We start from the raw sequence: 22,193 nt of genomic DNA on the forward strand, positions 1-22,193 counted from the left end.
AGTGCCCCCAGAGAAAGCCTCTTTCCCTGGGGGCATCACTGCATGCTCACCGCTACTCTGTGCATCCTTAAGACACATAAAGCCTTGGCTCGGCCTGCCCCCCCCCCCCACTCTCTCCTCATTGGCTCACTGTGTGATTGACAGCAGTTGGAGCCAATGGACACCCACTGTTGTCTCAGCCAATGAGGAGAGGAAGTCTCGGGACAGCTGAGTCTCTCATGCACATCGCTGTATCAAGAGGGGGCTCTGGTGAGTATTAACCACTTGCCAACCGCCGCCCAACTATAAACGGCGGTGGTCAGCCCCTCCCAGGCAAAGTGACGTACTGGTACATCACTAGTCTGGGAGCCAATAGGGGGCGAGCTCGTCCACTAGGAAGCTCGCGCGTGTGACTGATGTCCGCCGGTCACTCACGATCGTCGGGTGGAGAGGGAGAAAGGCAGGCGGCTAATGTAAACAAAGCCGCCTGTCATTCTTCCCTGTGTAAAAGCACAGATCATACGGTCCTGCTATGCTGTTACACACACACAGCCACATCCAATCACAGTTAGAAACACGCCCCTAGGGACACACTTAACCCCTCCCTCTCCAATAAAGTTAACCCCTTCCCTCCCAGTGTCATTTTTACAGTAACAGTGCATATGTATAGCCCTGATTACTGTAGTAATGTCACTGGTACCCCCAAAAGTGTCAAATGTCAGTCAAGGGTCCGATCTGTCCGCCACAATGTCGCAGTCCCGCAAAAAAAATCGCAGATTGCCGCCATTACTCGTTAAAAAAAAAAACAATAAAAATGACAAAAATCTTTCCCTTAGTTAGTAAAAGCAATAACTTTTGCGCAAACCAATCAAAATACGCTTTTTGCGATTTTTTTTTTTTTTTTTACCAAACATATGTAGCAGAAAACAACTTGGCCTAAAATGTTAAAAAATTTTGATTTTTACATTTTTTTTTGGGGGGGGGGGGGAATTTCATATAAAAAAATGTGAAAAATATTGTTATTTTTGCAAAATGTCGCTCTTTTTTTGTTTATAGCGCATGATCAAAAATTGCACAGGTGATCAAATACCACCAAAAGAAAGCTCTGTTTGTGGGAAAAAAAGGACATCAATTTCATTTGGGTACAGCGTCGCACGACCGCGCAATTGTCCGTTAAATTCACGCAGTGCCGAATCGCAAAATAGGCCCTGGTCAGGAAGGGGGTAAAATCTTCCGGGGTTTAAGTGGTTAAGGGGGCTGCTACACACCGAAAGCAAAAGTCCTTCAATTACTTTAATTAAAAAAAAAAAAATTCTGCGATCCATTGCTGTTCCTTTCCTGAGTAGGGATGATCGAACGGTTCGGGTCGACCATCGGTTCGACCCGAACATTGACTGTTCGAAAAAGTTCGGAATTCGGCAACCAGAACCGACCAAAATGCAATGGGACAGGAACTGGGCTTTAAAAGCCTGTGATTGGATCAGAACCATCAGTAAAAGCCAATTGAGGGGGCAGGAGGATGCTAGGAATGTAATTGGAGTGACTAGGGGGTCCAGAGGCCAATCAGTAGTGAATACGCCCCCCAGTATATAAGATAGCCCCGCCAAATCTCTAGCACTTTAATACGGGGCTGTAGAAGAGAGTGGAAGCAGTTCTGTTACTCCTGCTTCAAAGTGTCATTTAGCAATTATTAGTGAGAGTAAAGGGATATCTAGTGTAGTTAGGGTACTATTTTCCACTATAGTTAGATTTAATAATCTAGTTTCTGTAGGGAAAGTGTTAAGTGTCAGGGGACTGTAGTGTAGTGTAGGGTTAACTGACTCTGACTGCTATGGCAGGGTGACCAAACCCTTCCATTTCAGGGTGACCGCCATAGAAAAAAGATCGTTTCTATTAGAAGTGCATTAGAGCAGGATAGTGGCTTCGCTCCTTTCACACCTGGCCATTTTGTTGCAGGCGTTTTATTGGGCTTTTTTATGGACGTGTTTGGAGGCAGGCATGACATCTGAACTTCTGTGTAGGGGTATATATACACACACACATGTATGTATATATACACATACACATATATAGGTGTGAAAGTAGCAGAACCCTATGGCTGCGCTAATGAAATTATTAACAGCCATAGGACTTCGCTCCTTTCACACCTATATGTGTGTATGTGTATAAATACATATAAGTGTGTGTGTATATATACAAAAAGGTTGGGGGGTAGAGGGGATAAAGATCCTCTCTAGAAGGTTGCAGTAACTAGGCTCACTAATTTCTATAGTGCATAAATAATTTTATTAGTTGATATCAAGTAACATAGATAGACAAACAATTTCATATAGCTGACATTTCAGCGAATATAAGGTAAAATCGCAGGACCCTATGGACCAGGAAAGGTATACTGCTTTTAATGCAGTATCCCTACCATACCAAGTCCACCCTGTGGAAATAATCCTAAATGTTTTAAGATTATAAAGAAGCTTGGGTGATCGATCTCTGTGGATCCTATTCACCTCTACTGGAGTCTAATCTTAGAGTATGCAAAAATGCCTTTTAGAGTGCACTATACAAAATATGTTATTTCTTGCATAACTAAACAGAGATAATCGAGTACATATTAACATCATGTGCATATGATCATAGGCATTGAGCTTCTTCCGACCTTGGAAAGATAAGAGAGGTAACTGGTTAAGAACCCAGTATGTGGAAAAAAAATATATATATAAGTATAGAATGGGGAGTCAAAAATGTCCCTTGAAAAAGAGTGTGTGTTTTTATTTCTTGCACGTGGGTTTAATCGTTGGAGCTCGTGTAGTGGAGAAATATTTGGAATGTGGTAATCCGGATTGGTTACATCCAGAGGTATGACACTATGCAGCGGCTTGGGGTACCATGGAGTACTATGTTGTGGAAAAGTGGTATAGATCAAATATCTGTGGAGACTGAGAAGATTTCCTTTCTCTTTGCTGAGCAATGCATAAATGGCTTCTTTTAGAGCTTTTGGCTTGCTCGGCTGTACAGAGGGGCTCATGGCACCCGGGACCAGGACACCTTTGTTTAGGGGAGTATATCCTTATGAGTATGCATACATAGGTCTCTGATTTGGACTTGATAGTGTGGTAATGTTAAGGGATGGTGAGTGTTTGCATCCGCTCACCGTTACTCACCCGTAGATGTCCGGTCAACCTGCCTCGGTGTCATTGAGCTACGTTACCTCGTTTCCTTCGGGACACCTCTAGATCTGTGTCATCATGTGATGCAGACAGCCTTGATCGTATCTAATCTCTCGCTGCTCATCTCCGGATGCGGTTCCTTCGGTCACTGAAATGTAGAAAGTCTTCCGAGGTCCGGGGGATTAAGGTGGGGGGAGGGATTGAAGAGAGGGGTTGGAGTCGTGATCTCTTGCGTCTCTGGTACTCTCCTGGTTGCCGCGTGCATGTGCCGTACCCGTGTCTTTCATTCCATGAACGGTCGGAGGTTCCTTGGTGGGGTGGGCGTGGGGCTGGCGTATGACATTTACGCGTTTCGCGTGATGACGCACGCTTCTTCAGAACGTCGATGTACCGTTCAGCCGTTGTTTATGTATCCATTGTCTTTCTCTGATTGGACAGTTTTGTGATAGTCTTAATTGCTTAGCTGAACAAGTGCCATCTAATGGATTTAAACAGTAATGCCCTGTTTATTTTGCTAGTTCCAGTCCGTATTGATGTTAATGCAGGTCATCAATAAAAAACAAAGACAAGAAGGCTGACAGTGACATGAAGGTAAGCCCATAGGACTAAAGGTTAAAGGATTTCGGGCACTAAATATCCCAGCATGACGTGGCGATTTTGATCAGGTCCTGCTACGCCACGAAAAAGCATGGATCTTTAGACTGGAGACTTTAGCGCCTAAGGGCCTCAACAATGAACTAAGTTTGAAAGTCTTCCTGGATCCCTGAAACAGACTCATATATTCAATCTCTCAAAACAATGCATCTATACTATTAATGATAATAAACATCAAATAGGCCATACTCCTTCCATATCCAGTATAAAAATTCAAATAATAGACTACCAAGAGATATAAACTAATCTCAGTGTATATAAACCATATATAAACCTTACATTATCTTGATGTATGGTAATGTGTGTTAAAATTATTGACTCCCTTCCCCCCAGTCTCCTTATACAAATGCCATTTTTCTTATTTTTTACTTTGAGGTTACAATATTATATGTCTAGTTACCATTATGGTTCACAAACTGTGTTGTTTTTTACCACTGTCCACATATAATCACTGTCAGCCTTCTTGTCTTTGTTTTTTATTGATGACCTGCATTAACATCAATACGGACTGGAACTAGCAAAATAAACAGGGCATTACTGTTTAAATCCACTAGATGGCACTTGTTCAGCTAAGCAATTAAGACTATCACAAAACTGTCCAATCAGAGAAAGACAATGGATACATAAACAACGGCTGAACGGTACATCGACGTTCTGAAGAAGCGTGCGTCATCACGCGAAACGCGTAAACGACATACGCCAGCACCACGCCCACCCCATGCCCACCCCACCAAGGAACCTCCGACCGTTCATGGAATGAAAGACACGGGTACGGCACATGCACGCGGCAGCCAGGAGAGTACCAGAGACGCAAGAGATCACGACTCCAACCCCTCTCTTCAATCCCTCCCCCCACCTTAATCCCCCGGACCTCGGAAGACTTTCTACATTTCAGTGACCGAAGGAACCGCATCCGGAGATGAGCAGCGAGAGATTAGATACGATCAAGGCTGTCTACATCACATGATGACACAGATCTAGAGGTGCCCCGAAGGAAACGAGGTAACGTAGCTCAATGACACCGAGGCAGGTTGACCGGACATCTACGGGTGAGTAACGGTGAGCGGATGCAAACACTCACCATCCCTTAACATTACCACACTATCAAGTCCAAATCAGAGACCTATGTATGCATACTCATAAGGATATACTCCCCTGAACAAAGGTGTCCTGGTCCCGGGTGCCACTAGCCCCTCTGTACAGCCAAGCAAGCCAAAAGCTCTAAAAGAAGCCATTTATGCATTGCTCAGCAAAGAGAAAGGAAATCTCCTCAGTCTCCACAGATATTTGATCTATACCACTTTTCCACAACATAGTACTCCATGGTACCCCAAGCCGCTGCATAGTGTCATACCTCTGGATGTAACCAATCCGGATTACCACATTCCAAATATTTCTCCACTACACGAGCTCCAACGATTAAACCCACGTGCAAGAAATAAAAACACACACTCTTTTTCAAGGGACATTTTTGACTCCCCATTCTATACTTATATATATATATTTTTTCCACATACTGGGTTCTTAACCAGTTACATCTCTTATCTTTCCAAGGTCGGAAGAAGCTCAATGCCTATGATCATATGCACATGATGTTAATATGTACTTGATTATCTCTGTTTAGTTATGCAAGAAATAACATATTTTGTATAGTGCACTCTAAAAGGCATTTTTGCATACTCTAAGATTAGACTCCAGTAGAGGTGAATAGGATCCACAGAGATCGATCACCCAAGCTTCTTTATAATCTTAAAACATTTAAGATTATTTCCACAGGGTGGACTTGGTATGGTAGGGATACTGCATTAAAAGCAGTATACCTTTCCTGGTCCATAGGGTCCTGCGATTTTACCTTATATTCGCTGAAATGTCAGCTATATGAAATTGTTTGTCTATCTATGTTACTTGATATCACCTAATAAAATTATTTATGCACTATAGAAATTAGTGAGCCTAGTTATTGCAACCTTCTAGAGAGGATCTTTATCCCCTCTACCCCCCAACCTTTTTGTCGAGTTTTCTTCGGTTGCCTGTGGTTCCTGTTACAAACTACCATTTAAATTTGATTTTTTTCCACAATAGGAAAATCTATTTCCTATACACTCTGAGATCCTCCTCTTTCCCCGGATTTTATCTTTTTCTGTGTGTGTGTATATATACCCCTATACACAAGTTCAGATGTTATGCCTGCCTCCAAAGATGCCCAAAAAATGTCCAAAAAAAACGTCTGCTACAAAAACGCCCAGGTGTGTTGTTGCAGACGTTTTTTTTTGGGCATTTTTTGGGCGTCTTTGGAGGCAGGCATAACATCTGAACTTGTGTATAGGGGTGTATATATATATCTATATATATATATATATATATATATAGATAGATATATATAGATATATATATATATATACACACACACACTTATATGTATTTATACACATACACACATATAGGTGTGAAAGGAGCGAAGTCCTATGGCTGTTAATAATTTCATTAGCGCAGCCATAGGGTTCTGCTACTTTCACACCTATATATGTGTATGTGTATATATACATACATGTGTGTGTGTGTGTATATATACCCCTACACAGAAGTTCAGATGTCATGCCTGCCTCCAAACACAAAAAGCCCTATAAACGCCTGCAACAAAAAGCCGGGTGTGAAAATAGCGAAGCCACTATCCTGCTCTACTGCAATTCTAATACAAACAAACTTTTTTTCTGGTTCTGGACATGCTACAGAGCTGAAACTTCACAGGTATACTTCTTAGACCGGGAGAAAAAAGGGGGGTATGTTGAGGGGATATAGATCCTCTCAAGATGGTTGCAATTACTTGGCTCACAAATTTCTGAGGTGCATATTTAAACTTTATTGGTGATTACAAAAATTATTCAAAAAATAAATATAAATGACATATACAGTTGAAAATAGAGAAAGATGACTAATTATAATCATCTATTTAGGACATTGTTCTCTGGACAGATAACGGTGGGGCAGCTAATTGAAGCGATAATCCCCACCGTGCCTTGCCCACCCTCAAAAGATAGTGGTAGTTGGGAGTAGTACCTCCAATGGAACAGTGTATCACTTCTTTTGTACAATGTATTTCTTATAGAACCATATGTTGCCTATGGAGGTAAATCACTTGCAAATTAAAGGTAAATATATACACTTCTTTCAAAACAAGCATGTAAATATTGAATTTCAGTACATGCAGAGTATGCAAGTGATATAACAAAAAGGCTTCTCCCGACTATCAAGTAGTTAGGATGAAATTTGGTCAAAGTCACAATATGTCTCTTCAAAGTGGGGTGTAAAAATAATGCCCCTGTATGAGATGAATCCAGTAATCAAAAGAAGGAAGATTTATTCTTCTAATGATATTTCAGATCTGTGCGTTGGAGCTCATATTGTGAGGATTTGACAGCGCTGTGGAGTAGTCTTAATCCTATCTTAGGGAGTATAACACTATGCAGCAAGTTGTGTTGATGTAGAATCTATGCGGATGGGGGAGGAAAAGTGGAGGGGGGAGAAGGGGGGGTTGGTAAAGAGTTGTCAGATCCAATTGATCCTTATTGTAGAAGGAGGGGGTGAAACTGTTTTCCTTTTCTTGTGTGTTGAACTTGTGATTTAGAGGGTAGTATCTGTGTTTTGTTCACCGGCAATGGGGGCTCTTGGTACCCGGGACCTGGACAAGTATGAGTATGATGAGTGTCTTCTGGGCTGTGCCCGATTGTAAGACAAAAGAATCGAACAGTGTATGTGTTGTCTTTACTCACCGCTCGTTGTCCGGTCGACCTGTCTCGGTATCGTAGAGCTATATTACCTCAGAGCTTCGCGGGAACATCCAGATTGGTATCCCTCTGTGTGGTTTTTCAAACCACGCCGTTTGTTACTGTCCGTTACTCCGTTCCACCAATATAGTGCTTTATGTTGAACGCTGTATAGCGGGATCTGACAGGGGGGAAAGGGTAAAGGGGAGACCTGCTTTTCCTCCGTGCGTTCTGAAGAAGCGTGTACAATCACGCGAAACGCGTCAACAGCTTATGGCAGACGCCACCGCAAACAGCCCATCCTCAACACAGGAACCGCCGACTCTGTAGAAGTCTTTAACCGCCGTAACACCGGATCAAAAAGACTCAACACGTGTATGCAGCAGGAAAAAGCACTTGCACGGAGGAAAAGCAGGTCTCCCCTTTACCCTTTCCCCCCTGTCAGATCCCGCTATACAGCGTTCAACATAAAGCACTATATTGGTGGAACGGAGTAACGGACAGTAACAAACGGCGTGGTTTGAAAAACCACACAGAGGGATACCAATCTGGATGTTCCCGCGAAGCTCTGAGGTAATATAGCTCTACGATACCGAGACAGGTCGACCGGACAACGAGCGGTGAGTAAAGACAACACATACACTGTTCGATTCTTTTGTCTTACAATCGGGCACAGCCCAGAAGACACTCATCATACTCATACTTGTCCAGGTCCCGGGTACCAAGAGCCCCCATTGCCGGTGAACAAAACACAGATACTACCCTCTAAATCACAAGTTCAACACACAAGAAAAGGAAAACAGTTTCACCCCCTCCTTCTACAATAAGGATCAATTGGATCTGACAACTCTTTACCAACCCCCCCTTCTCCCCCCTCCACTTTTCCTCCCCCATCCGCATAGATTCTACATCAACACAACTTGCTGCATAGTGTTATACTCCCTAAGATAGGATTAAGACTACTCCACAGCGCTGTCAAATCCTCACAATATGAGCTCCAACGCACAGATCTGAAATATCATTAGAAGAATAAATCTTCCTTCTTTTGATTACTGGATTCATCTCATACAGGGGCATTATTTTTACACCCCACTTTGAAGAGACATATTGTGACTTTGACCAAATTTCATCCTAACTACTTGATAGTCGGGAGAAGCCTTTTTGTTATATCACTTGCATACTCTGCATGTACTGAAATTCAATATTTACATGCTTGTTTTGAAAGAAGTGTATATATTTACCTTTAATTTGCAAGTGATTTACCTCCATAGGCAACATATGGTTCTATAAGAAATACATTGTACAAAAGAAGTGATACACTGTTCCATTGGAGGTACTACTCCCAACTACCACTATCTTTTGAGGGTGGGCAAGGCACGGTGGGGATTATCGCTTCAATTAGCTGCCCCACCGTTATCTGTCCAGAGAACAATGTCCTAAATAGATGATTATAATTAGTCATCTTTCTCTATTTTCAACTGTATATGTCATTTTTATTTATTTTTTGAATAATTTTTGTAATCACCAATAAAGTTTAAATATGCACCTCAGAAATTTGTGAGCCAAGTAATTGCAACCATCTTGAGAGGATCTATATCCCCTCAACATACCCCCCTTTTTTCTCCCATAGTAATATTACGGTTGCCTGTGGTTCCTGGTACTATACATACCAAAAAACTGAGATATCATATCCATCTGGATCCGATACCGTGATCACACCTATTCCCTGGTATTTTATTTTTTGTCTCGAATATACTTCTTAGACCCCCCAGACACTAAATCCAAAGAAATCTTTTTTTTTTTTTTTTTTCAATAATTGGCTCTCTATCAAAAATGAAAATTTTTAAGAACTTTTGTTTGTGTGATTAATAGTCCCTGGGGCATGACCCAGAACCCTAGGCACTTTTTAGGGGCATTTATTGGGTTTTAGGGCTTCAAAATGGTGTTTTTTGATTACCGAAGTTCGGGTCCCATTGATTTCAATGGGGTTCTGAAATCCGGGCCGAACTTTCGGGAGGTTCGGGTGTGCTGGTCGAACCGAACTTTTCAAAAGTTCGATCATCCCTATTCCTGAGTTGAATGATGCCAAGCAGCATTAATTTCAAACCCTTTCCTGTTAGTCCAGGACAGGACATGCCCCCCAAATGTGCTTCATCCAAATGTTCTGGGTGCACACAAGAATCATTATGTGGCAGTTTTACCAGCAGCATTCAGGACCAGAAAACCTGTGACATTGCATAAACAGAAGGAAAACTGATAGAAAAGAGGTGTGTATATATGTATATACAGTATATATATATATATATATATATATATATGCATTTTTTAACTAAAGGTAGCAGGAATGCTTTGCTGGAGGGGATTGGGCTGCTCAGTCTGTAGTTGGGCTTTCACTCTTACTTTTTTGATTTGCACCTTTGTTCATTGTCAGTGATTTAGAAATGTAGCGTACCCCCTTAGGAACCATAGTTGAATTACACCCTCTGAGTATGGTCCAGGGCCCAAACACCCAATATTACTGCACTGACCACTCTGTCACACCCCTGACAAGGAATTAATGACAATTTAAGTGAAACTGATTATAATCACAAATTGCAGCCTACACTAGGATAACAATCCAGCAAGAAATAATACAAATTAAAAACGAATACAAATCCCTAACTCTATATAGAGACCTACTACACTAATGGTTTGATACAAATTTTTAAAAATCAGCTTAAACTGACCCCTAAACAAGACCCCTTTTCTGACTATGAAGTCCCCCTAACATTACCTTGATAAGTCCAAGTCTGCCTGCAGGTCTTTACAATGCAATTGATAACAGACTCTCCATGTGAGGATACCAGAATTTAATAATTTCCTCAAATACAACAAGAAAAAAAAAAAACATATTGTCACAAAAGACAACATTTATATTTTGCTTAGATGGGGCCTTTATGGTGATGCACGTCTGATGGAGTTCACTGGTTCTCTCCTGGTCAAAAATCAATAGGCCATTAAACAGATTAAACTAATGGGTGCTTATAAAGATTACTGAAGTCAATTTAAGTAGTGTAGCAAGTTTAGTGTAAAAACAAAACAAAACAAAACTAAAAACAGGTGGGAGAAGAAAGGTAGATTATCCGAGTAATATTATGAAAGTTCAAGTGGAGTACTAATAAAATGAATGCAATTATCTGCAATTGGTCTGAATGGTTGGATGGGTTCTTGAAGGGTTGGTAGAAGTAATAGGTAAACTAAACTGTCAGTATCTGTTAAACAATGGAAAGGATGGGTTAGCAACCCTCCCACCATCTCCTGAGCTTAAGTGGTAGGTCCTGTGGGTGGAGGGGCATCTCATATTCTGAAGCACTGACCTTGGATAGAACCGTTTGGATCTTCTACATGCGATGATTCCTTGACCTGATCAGTGTTCCTGTTTGTCTGTAGGGACAGACCAGCAACTCTGCTGTGTGATTCCAGAACACTGAAGATAGACCAGCAGTTCTGCTCTATGCTTTGGATGTGACTGCAAACAGGTGGGCAATGCTTGCCTTTATCATTGGGCAGGTAAGGGACTGGCTGTGCGGGAAACAGGTGCTGCTTCCCCCTCCGTCTCTGCCCATGATCTAGTGCCAAGTACCCCCTGTTTTCCAGGGTGACTTTGTAAATGTCTCCCACTCTCCCCCTCTTTTGTTGCAAAGGCTCCTGGGAGCTGTAGCCACTTTCCCAACAGAGCGCAGTCCCACCAAGATCTGATGGAACTACATATCCCATGATTCTTCTCTTCAACACTCTCCTCTCCTTAGCATCTGGTCTAAACGAATCAGGAGGGGACATTGGAAGTTAATAAGAACTTAATGTGTGGACATGCTGGGACTTGCTTTCCCAAGTATTTGATGCACACAGTCTTTACTCAATGAGCTTTATAAAGGTATAGATCCCACAGGGATTAATATAGCGCTTGCTTCTAATTAGTCAGGGGTGAGCAATTCCTTGTTTCACACACCTGAATTGTGAACAATCAAGTGAAGAAAGTTAAATTCCTAAAGGTGATAACTAAAAAAAATATAAATTATGATAAAGTGCAGAGTGCTGGATGAGGTATATATTACATCAATAAATAAAATTATATTCAATATAAACAGATTATTAAAAAGTCCCAATGTGAAGTTCCTTCAATGATCTTGTGCAAATGTGTCCTAGTAATGTTTTTCCAATATTTCAGCTGCTGGTATAATCGGAATCAATGATCTTGTGCAAATGTGTCCTAGTAATGTTTCTCCAATATTTCAGCTGCTGGTATAATCGGAAAATCGCGCGTTTCGTCAGAGAGTAGTGACGTCCTCTGAAGACGTCACTACGCTCTGACGAAACGCGCGTCAGGTGGAACGCACGCCGCAAGCTTCCGGGTAGCCTGGTGGGACGCAAACCGGAAGTCGCCGTTCTCCATTCCCAGGCATTTACCCAGAGCTGGCGTTCATTTACTTTCACTTGTTTTTACTCGATTCTTACTTTGTACAACATATTTTATCGGCATATTAAAATAAAACGATTTTTAATGGTACTGCACTATCGGAGCACTCTTTTGTCCCTATCTTGATTTGGACCTGGAGGATCGGTCCCCAGACATAGGAATACCACGGACTAGAGTGAACCACAGAGCCCAGCAGTTACCTATAGGCTTGGGAAGCCACAAGCTCGTAAGGTCTTGTTACTATACGGTACTCAAGACCCAACAAATCCGGTGAGTGTGCACCCCTTTTGTTACAAGATATACCGATTATACCAGCAGCTGAAATATTGGAGGAACATTACTAGGACACATTTGCACAAGATCATTGAAGGAACTTCACATTGGGACTTTTTAATAATCTGTTTATATTGAATTTAATTTTATTTATTGATGTAATATTACCTCATCCAGCACTCTGCACTTTATCATAATTTATATTTTTTTAGTTATCACCTTTAGGAATTTAACTTTCTTCACTTGATTGTTCACAATTCAGGTGTGTGAAACAAGGAATTGCTCACCCCTGACTAATTAGAAGCAAGCGCTATATTAATCCCTGTGGGATCTATACCTTTATATATTTTAAACTATAGCAGCTGCTAATTAATATTTACCCACTTATTTATTAAACAAATCACTAGACACACATTTCATCTATTTATTTATTTATCTATTTATTTATTTAGTTACTCCCTTAAATTAGGCTCTCCAGAGGCGCGAGGGTATATACTATTTTAGTATATATTTCTTACCCAATGAGCTTTATGCCAGCACTTGGCTACAGGAAGTATTGTAGTCATTGGATCAACATGACAGCTGGACAGCAAATATTTATTTTATTTTTTTTTAATCAGGTAATTTTTATTGTAAGTTTTCTTTTAACAATTGCACTTAGACAATAACAAACAATTCAACAGATGTCTCAGTTCAAAAAAGAGAAACAATACTGAGTACAAGAAAAACAATATAGTGTAAAATATATATACAGTATAATCATCATGCATACTATAAGTCTATATTACTTAAGACTGTTATAAACTGTGTATAGGGAGAGGCATACCCAGGACCTTCAACAGATAACAAGTATGTAATATCCGATTCAATATTCCAGTTTTAAACAAGCATGTATAGCAAACGACATACGATTGGCAGAACAGTCACCATCTCCCCTTATTCAGTTTTCAATAAAGAGGGGTTTGTGGACTGATTAGTGGATAACCACAGGGACTACGTTTTTTAAACTTTCTTAAGACATCCCATGTATTTATAGGTGAGCTCTTCTCTCCGTAAATTTAAATGTAGCCCTTCACACCATTGTGAAAATGTTGGGGGTGTAGGTGTGATCCATTTATACTAGATATGTTTGTGGGCCAGGAACAAGGATCTTGTCCACAAAAAAAAAAAAAAATTAATCAGGGAGGGTCTTTTTCCGTGATGATTCCTAGGAGAGCATTTTGGATCTAAAGACAATTGGGTTGAATAAACTATGAGTCATTTAGGCTCCTTTCACACTTGTACGACCTGAAAGTCGCACAACTTTGCCATGTGACTTTACGGTACGACTTTGACGTGACTTGAAGCAATGCCTGTGTAATCTTAAGGTCTATGGACCTCAAGTCACTGCGACTTGCAGTCGCACAGATCTGAAATATACTCATTGGAAATCATCGGGTACGACTTGTCATGCGACTTTGCAGTTCCAAGTCACAGGACATGTCTCACAAGTGTGAAAGGGGCCTTACTAAAAATTCAAAAAACACAGAATCTGGTGCAGCTGTACATAGTAACCAATCAGCTTCTAGGTTTTATTGTCAAAGCTGATTTGAACAAGCTGAAGTTAGAAACTTATTTGTTTACTATGCACAGCTGCACCAGATTCTGAATGTATCAGTTTTACTAAATCTCCCCCACTGTGATAAGTGTCATGAAAATAGACGTCCAATATCGATGAAGTCTGGGGCAGCGAAAATTTCTAGAATGGAAACTTTGCATTGACAGCTTCTCTATATATGCATGTATACAGTATGTTTCCTTTAAGTACAAATCTACATACTTAAATAATTTTTTGTCTTTAAGTATATAAATATAATGCCCGTTAGGACTTTATAAACTTTTATTTGCATCAGAACTGAAAAGGGACACAGCAATACATTCTGAGAGGCTCTAAACCTTCTGTATTAAAAAAATAAAGAAATATTTTAGTTGGAGTTGCGCCTAATCTTACAAATGTGAGAATGATATTCTACATTTTACCAACAACAAACTGTAGTAACTTTGCATTTTTGATATTAGCTGCAGACATTATAATGATGCCAGTATGAACTAAGTAAAAATCCATGGACAGATTAGCTATTGGAAATTTAGGCAGCAGTCAGTAAGGATGGTGTGATTTATATTAGCCGATATATCAAGGGCCGATCTGCACTTTCCCTGATATATCGGAATCGTCCCCCGAGGTTACCGATATTGCCGATATTCCAGGAAAGTGCTGTACCTTAGTGATGCCTGCAGCTAGAGGCATCACCCCGGTACCGGCGTCCATAGCCGACGGTTGGCTGTCTTGTAATGACAACTGATGTGGCTGAGAAGCCGCTCGGCTGTCATTACAAGGAGCGGGAGGGGACGTCCCCCCTCCCGCCGCCTTCCGCGGCTCGCCCAGCCTTCCACGGCCGCCGAAGAGAAGACCCGATTAAAGCCGCATTTGGCTCTGATCAGGTCTCCATGTAAAAACCCGGAAGTGATGTCATGACATCACTTCCGGGTACTCGGCGCCAGATTAAAAAAAATGACAGCATTCAAAACAGCCAAACTTGGCTGTTTTGAATACTTTTAAGTGCAGAGGAGGGGTTTGGGGTCTTTTAGACCCCCAGATCTCTCCACAACAGTACCTGTCAAGTGTAAAAGTAAAAAAATAAACATTTTTTAAATGTACAAAAATATCAGCCAATATCGGCCGATACCAATATTCAATGGCCAAAATATCGGTATCGGCAACGAAAATACGATATTGATCGCTAATTTATATACCATGGCAGTCTCAGTCTGTCTTTATTCATAATGTGAATATATGGGTAAATCACAGGTTCACATTAAACTGAGCTTCTCTGGCTGATTTACATTTTGACCAAATAAACTATTGGCATTAAAAATGTTCATGTGCAACCATAGGTGTGCACAGCCTGTTGCATTAGGGTGTGCACCTCAAAGCTCAAATACATATGTATGTACATGTGTATTTATACGGACTGTGTCAGTAGGGCAGTGGATGGTGTCAGTGGTTTTTATTTTTACAATTTTGTTTTTTTTTTATTCGTTTTTTACACATTTTTTTAGAAGCCCTGTTAGGGTGCTTTGGTGAAATATCAGGGGTTTAAACGGGGAATCTGCGCCACACAGGGTGATTAGGGTGTGCCCAAGCACACCTGGCAAACCCTGTGCACACGCCTATGTGTATAACCCATGTGTAACCCAGTTTGTTATAAACGTATCCAGCATTGTTGATTAGTCATTTTTTTGTTATGAAATAAGACATAGTATCCCCCTGCTAACAAGCAAATCATGTTGTAACAATGTGGGAGCAATTGACATAGAGGTTTCTGGTACATAGCAATGGTGATGGACAGATCTAAACTCAGGTGGTAGAGAACATGAGTATCTTGTATCTGATTACAGACTTGTCTGCTATCTCAGTGAGCATATGGTCAGATCGTGTCTTTTATTTACTAGCTGAAGTCTGTACATAAATAGCAGCTGTCTCTTCTTAACATGCCACTGACTCATTTTATAGCACATTACTTGACTGAAAATGTTTTACACTGGTGCAGTCTGTGACCTTCTATACTAAGAGCATTGTAAAGATTAGCCCCAAAATGCATTCATTATAATAATTCCTCAGCTAATAATTATGGTGGTCTATTTCTTGGCAGAAAAGAACCTAAGAATGCAAACCCACTAGGGAGCGACTTTCTGAAGGGCTTAGAAATGGTATGTTGCCAAATCAAAGAGGTTTAAAAATGTCCGTTAAAATTGTTTATAGTAATATTGAATCTTAGTGTTTTTGTGGTTATCAGAATGGGTTTACTCTATATATTCATAGAAACTAAACAGACAATTGTAGGATCCTGGAAAAAAAAAAAAAAAAAAAAAAAACTTCCACCAGAGTCAAATATAGAATTAGTACATTTATGCTCAATGAGTATTTACCTAATATCTTAAAGTGGAACAAAAGCAAAACTTTTTTAAATTTTGGATGTTGTAAAGGAGATTTATTTTTGTCATCTGTCTTCCATTGGGGGGATTTACCTTCACTGTCTGTCCCATAGCCCAAACAGGAAGTGAGAGAAATCCCAAATTAAAGTGTTACTAACCCAACAACAGCAACATCAGTCTGTATATGCACTAAAGCATGCTTGTTATACTTGCTGTGGGACCTAAGAGGTTAATCCTCTGCACTGTGTAAAAAGGCTGTTTGATCCTGTCTTCTCACATCTTCCCCTTCTTCCATAGTCCCCGATCCATCTTCATATAGAACAGAGCCTTGTGGGCAAACTGCACATGCTCAGTTTAGTGTTTATTGCTAGAAGTTTGTTCTTGGGAGAGTGCATGTGATCAGCACAGGGCTAATCAGTACTGTCCAAACAGAGGGTCAGGGGTCCTGCAGCCACATTGAACAACAAAAGGAGAATAAAAACTCCTCTTACAAGCTTTAACCAGACACTTATAGACGTCACATGACTGTTATATACTGCTGATGAGAAAAGGTATTTAGCTTTAGCTTTTTATATTTACTAAAACTATTGTATTTCCGTGTTCTGTGTAGCGTGGGAGACCAGATATAGTGAATGCAGGGTCCTGGGTTTAGTAAAACTTTAAGGGAATCTCTTGCCCCCCCCCCAGGTCACCAAAACTATTGTCTCCATTGGAAGATTTCTCTATTACTTTTCTGGGGACAACCCAAAATGTATGATTTTCTTTTACTTTCACGTTCAATGATAATGGCAATCAGGACGAATAGAGAGTATGATTCTTCCTAACAAGGACACAGAAAGCAATAAAAACTAACAGGTGTTCTAATCTCTCCCCACTCTATCCAAAACTGAAAAAAAAATGCCTTTAGTTACAGTGGGTACGGAAAGTATTCAGACCCCCTTAAAGTTTTCACTCTTTGTTATATTGCAGCCATTTGCTAAAATCATTTAAGTTCATTCTTCTTCCTCATGAATGTACACATAGCACCCCATACTGACAGAAAAACACAGAATTGTTGACATTGTTGCAGATTTATTAAAAAAGAAAAACTGAAATATCACATGGTCCTAAGTATTCAGACCCTTTGCTGTGACACTCATATATTTAACTCAGGTGCTTTCCATTTCTTCTGATCATCCTTGAGATGGTTCTACACCTTCATTTGAGTCCAGCTGTGTTTGATTATACTGATTGGACTTGATTAGGAAAGCCACACAACTGTCTATATAAGACCTTCCAGATCACAATGCATGTCAGAGCAAATGAGATTCATGAGGTCAAAGGAACAGCCTGAAGAGCAGAGCTCAGAGACAGAATTGTGGCAAGGCACAGATCTGGCCAAGGTTACAAAAAGATTTCTGCTGCACTTAAGGTTCCTAAGAGCACAGTGGCCTCCATAATCCTCAAATGGAAGACGTTTGGGACGACCAGAACCCTTCCTAGAGCTGGCCGTCTGGCCAAACTGAGCTATCGGGGAGAAGAGCCTTGGTGAGAGAGGTAAAGAAGAACCCAAAGATCACTGTGGCTGAGCTCCAGAGATGCAGTCAGGAGATGGGAGAAAGTTGTAGAAAGTCAACAATCACTGCAGCCCTCCACCAGTCGGGGCTTTATGGCAGAGTGGCCCGACGGAAGCCTCTCCTCAGTGTAAGACACATGAAAGCCCGCATGGAGTTTGCTAAAAAACACCTGAAGGACTCCAAGATGGTGAGAAATAAGATTCTCTGGTCTGATGAGACCAAAATAGAACTTTTTGGCCTTAATTCTAAGCGGTATGTGTGGAGAAAACCAGGCACTGCTCATCACCCGTCCAATACAGTCCCAACAGTGAAGCATGGTGGTGGCAGCATCATGCTGTGGGGGTGTATTTCAGCTGCAGGGACAGGACGACTGGTTGCAATCGAGGGAAAGATGAATGCGGCCAAGTACAGGGATATCCTGGACAAAAACCTTCTCCAGAGTGCTCTGGACCTCAGACTGGGCCGAAGGTTTACCTTCCAACAAGACAATGACCCTAAGCACACAGCTAAAATAACGAAGGAGTGGCTTCACAACAACTCCGTGACTGTTCTTGAATGGCCCAGCCAGAGCCCTGACTTAAACCCAATTGAGCATCTCTGGAGAGACCTAAAAATGGCTGTCCACCAACGTTTACCATCCAACCTGACAGAACTGGAGAGGATCTGCAAGGAGAAATGGCAGAGGATCCCCAAATCCATGTGTGAAAGACTTGTTGCATCTTTCCCAAAAAGACTCCTGGCTGTATTAGATCAAAAGGGGGCTTCTACTAAATACTGAGCAAAGGGTCTGAATACTTAGGACCATGTGATATTTCAGTTTTTCTTTTTAAATAAATCTGTAACAATGTCAACAATTCTGTGTTTTTCTGTCAGTATGGGGTGCTATGTGTACATTCATGAGGAAGAAGAATGAACTTAAATGATTTTAGCAAATGGCTGCAATATAACAAAGAGTGAAAAATTTAAGGGGGTCTGAATACTTTCCGTACCCACTGTATACTGTACTTTCATTGATACACAAACAAAATACCTCCATATTTGGAAACCACAGCTATGACATATTTGTCAAACTATAGACATAAATAGTCTAAGTCCCGGTTCACACTACTGCGACTTGTCAGGCCACTGGTCAGTCTGACAAGTCGCGGTCCATTCAGTGCTACAGGAACCATTCTAATAGGAGCGACTCAAGTCGCTCCGACTTAGAAAATAGTTCCTGTACTACTTTGGGGCGACATCAAAGCGATTTGCATTGACTTCCATTATGTGAAGTCCGTGCAAGTCGCGCCGAAGTCGCGGTGCACGCGACTTCACAGGTCGCCCCCGAAGTCGTGCCACGGTAGTGTGAACCGGCACTAAGATTCTTTTGATTGTCTTCAATAGCTGCCTCCATATACTATTCCTACCCCCAACACTTTCTTGCTACCTATTGATTGCCCTCTAACCAGGCCTATTAGGGCGTGCTCTCTAACCGTCCCGATCATACATCAACACCCCATTCTTTCTCTCCTACCTATATATTCTCTCGTACCCCTCTACTCCTGGTTTCCTATCCACTATAGATGCTATCCATTACTTCACCTCCACCTGGGTTCTACTCTTTACTCCCCTATATAAAATAAATAATGAAAATAAATGATATACTGTATGTGTGTATGTACTAGTCAAGCAAAAGGATACATGCCACAGTGTCTGAATGACAGTGATGGTAAGCATTACCACCTCTTTTATTTAAAAGAAATGGACAATTATAAATACAGATATATGTCTTTACTTGAAAGAAAAAGAGGGGTTTGGTTTTGTAGATTCTCCACCAAGTGTGTTCCCATGTCACTTTTACTGCTGTTGCTAAGCCTGCTCTATCATAAGGCTATGGGGGAAATAGATATCGGGCTTATTTAAAGAGAAACTACAGTCTGCCCACATAATTTGTAATAAAAACATCTTTGCCATTCTGAAGCTTCCCTCCAACCACTTTTCATATTATTTCATGTGATTCTGTACTTGCCAAATATGCTGCAGAAATCTCCCTCACTAAGTCTGGCTGCAGCCATTTTACCTGTGGGCAGTTGAAGCTGCTGCCTGTTCACTTCCTGGATTTACACAGACACACACACACATAGACAGACAGGCAGACATGCTCACACCACTGCTTGCCTGCACATTTCTCCTCTCTTGATGAATGCTCATTGATCTCTGCAGTCTCCTGTTATCTCCGCCCTTATCCAGTCCCCTCCAACTCTGCAGCTCTCATTGCCTTTCCTATGACTCATCCCTCCTCCCTTGCTGACAAACTCTCACGAGAGTTAGGGAGAGAGCTGTGCATGATGTCATTAGCCTAAGCTAATCACCAGACAAGAAAGAGGAAGTGGGCTGTATAACGGAAAATTCCTATCATACTTACTGTAATTTTCCTTTCCTGGTGGTCTCCATGGCAGCCTACGTGTGGGTTAACCCCGCCTCCTCTCCAATGGTATAGGACCCCCCTCTATAAATTTCAGCTTGCAGGCACAGCCAGTGTTCCATATCTTAGCCGAATCCAAGACCAGAGGGTGGGAACTCCGGCTGCCATGGAGACCACCAGGAAAGGAAAATTACGGTAAGTATGATAGGAATTTTCCGTTTTCCTGGCAGTCTCCATGGCAGCCTACGTGTGGGAAATAACTAGCCCAAACCACACGGGTGGGAATGTTTCAAATCAAATTTTACTTCAAATTATTAGCAGACAAAACAGTCAAGCCAAAATTAACTGAAGATAAGGAGGCTGGCTCCACACAATAATGTGTCATAAACATATTTACAGAAGACCATGAAGCTGCTCTGCAGACTACTTCTGGTGCAACATGATGTGAAGCCACCCAGGACGTTGAGATGCATCTCATCGAGTGGGCTGTCACCGCCTCCGGAGGAGCCAAACCCTCTACACAGTAAGCTCGCTGAATGGCAGACACAATCCAGGCCGCAATGGACCTTGACGAGGCCCGTTTCCCTCTATTCTTGCCTGAGAAAAGGACGAAGAGATTATCCGATTGTCTGAAAGAAGACGTTGACTGGAGATATTCCATAAGAGTTTTCCCTACATCCAAGGGATGAGGTTCATTATCCTCTGAAGAACGAAAGGTAGGAAGTACAATCTCCTGGTTCTCATGAAAAACCGATGATACCTTCGGATTGGAATTGAGCATCGGAATTAGGACTACTCGGTCCGGGAAAAACGTGAGAAAAGGTTCTTTATAACCAAGAGAACTGATCTCAGAAACTCTTTTAGCTGAAGTGATTGCTACTAAAAAGGCTGTTTTAATGGTAAGATCTTTAATGGAGTCCGACAAACTAGATCTTGAAAGGACGTTAAGGACAAGGGGAAGGTCCCATTTTGGGAACCTTGGCTTCCTCTGAGGTCTGAGTCTGACCGCACCTTTGAAGAATTGTTGTATGAGTATATGCTTGGCCCAGGAGAACCCTGAGAACACCGATAAGGCTGATATTTGCACCCTGAGAGTCCCAACTGATAGGGACTTATCCAGACCTGCTTGAAGGAACTTCAGGACTTCTTGAACTCCGAAATTCAGGGAAGGATTTCCCTCCGGGTACGTGAATTCCAAGAATCTAGACCAGACTCTACAGTAAACTCTGTTCGTGCTAGGTCTCCTAGAGTTCATTAAAGTAGGGATTGCCCCAGGAGGGCATCCGAGTGACTCCAACCTCTCCCTCTCAAGAACCAGACCGTTAACCTGAGCAAGGCGGGGCAGGGGTGTAATGTTGTTCCCTGCGAGAGAAGGTCTGGTTTGATGGGCAGGGGAATCGGGCTCCGATAGCTGAGTTGCAGGAGAAGTGGGAACCAGGGCCTGTTCGGCCAGTGAGGGGCTACCATGACGATCTCCACATCTTCTGCTTGGAGTCTCTGAAGAAATCTGAGGATGATGGGAAATGGGGGAAAAGCATATGCCCTGCTGAATTCCCATCTGTCGGTCAGAGCATCCGTTCCGCATGCTTGGTGACACTTGCTGCGTGTGAAGTACCGGTCCAGCTTGTGGTTGCATGGAGATGCAAACAGGTCTACTTCTGGTGAGACCCCTAGGGACAGAATCCACTTGAATGAGTCTATGTGGAGAGACCACTCGTTGTGATTCAACTGAACTCTGGAAAGGAAATCTGCCTGAACATTCTGTGGCCCCGGAATGTAGGCCGCCGAGATGTTGGACAGATGGGCTTGGGCCCATGTCATGATTGGGTCTACTTCCTGAAGAAGGGAGAGACTCCTGGTACCGCCCTGTCTTTTCACATAAGCCACTGCCGTGGTGTTGTCCATTCGAAGAAGTACGGATTTGCCTTCTATTAGATGATGGAAAGCTTGAAGAGCTAGAAAAGCCGC

General features: G+C 41.7%; 1 protein-coding gene across 1 annotated transcript in view; it reads left to right on the forward strand.

Annotated features, from left to right (window-relative positions):
• The window catches only part of LOC309544332 (uncharacterized protein), a gene marked incomplete at its 5' end in the record, with an annotated part of 134,849 nt that overhangs the window by 34,653 nt on the left and 78,003 nt on the right, over window positions 1-22,193 (forward strand). Inside the window, one exon of the mRNA XM_082243237.1 lies at window positions 15,983-16,040. Within this exon, the coding sequence (XP_082099363.1) occupies window positions 15,983-16,040 (58 nt within the window). The remainder of the gene's footprint in view (window positions 1-15,982; window positions 16,041-22,193) is intronic.

The sequence above is a fragment of the Pelophylax lessonae genome, assembly GCF_965119305.1.
Source record: "Pelophylax lessonae genome assembly, chromosome: 1".
Taxonomy (NCBI): Eukaryota; Metazoa; Chordata; class Amphibia; order Anura; family Ranidae; genus Pelophylax; species Pelophylax lessonae.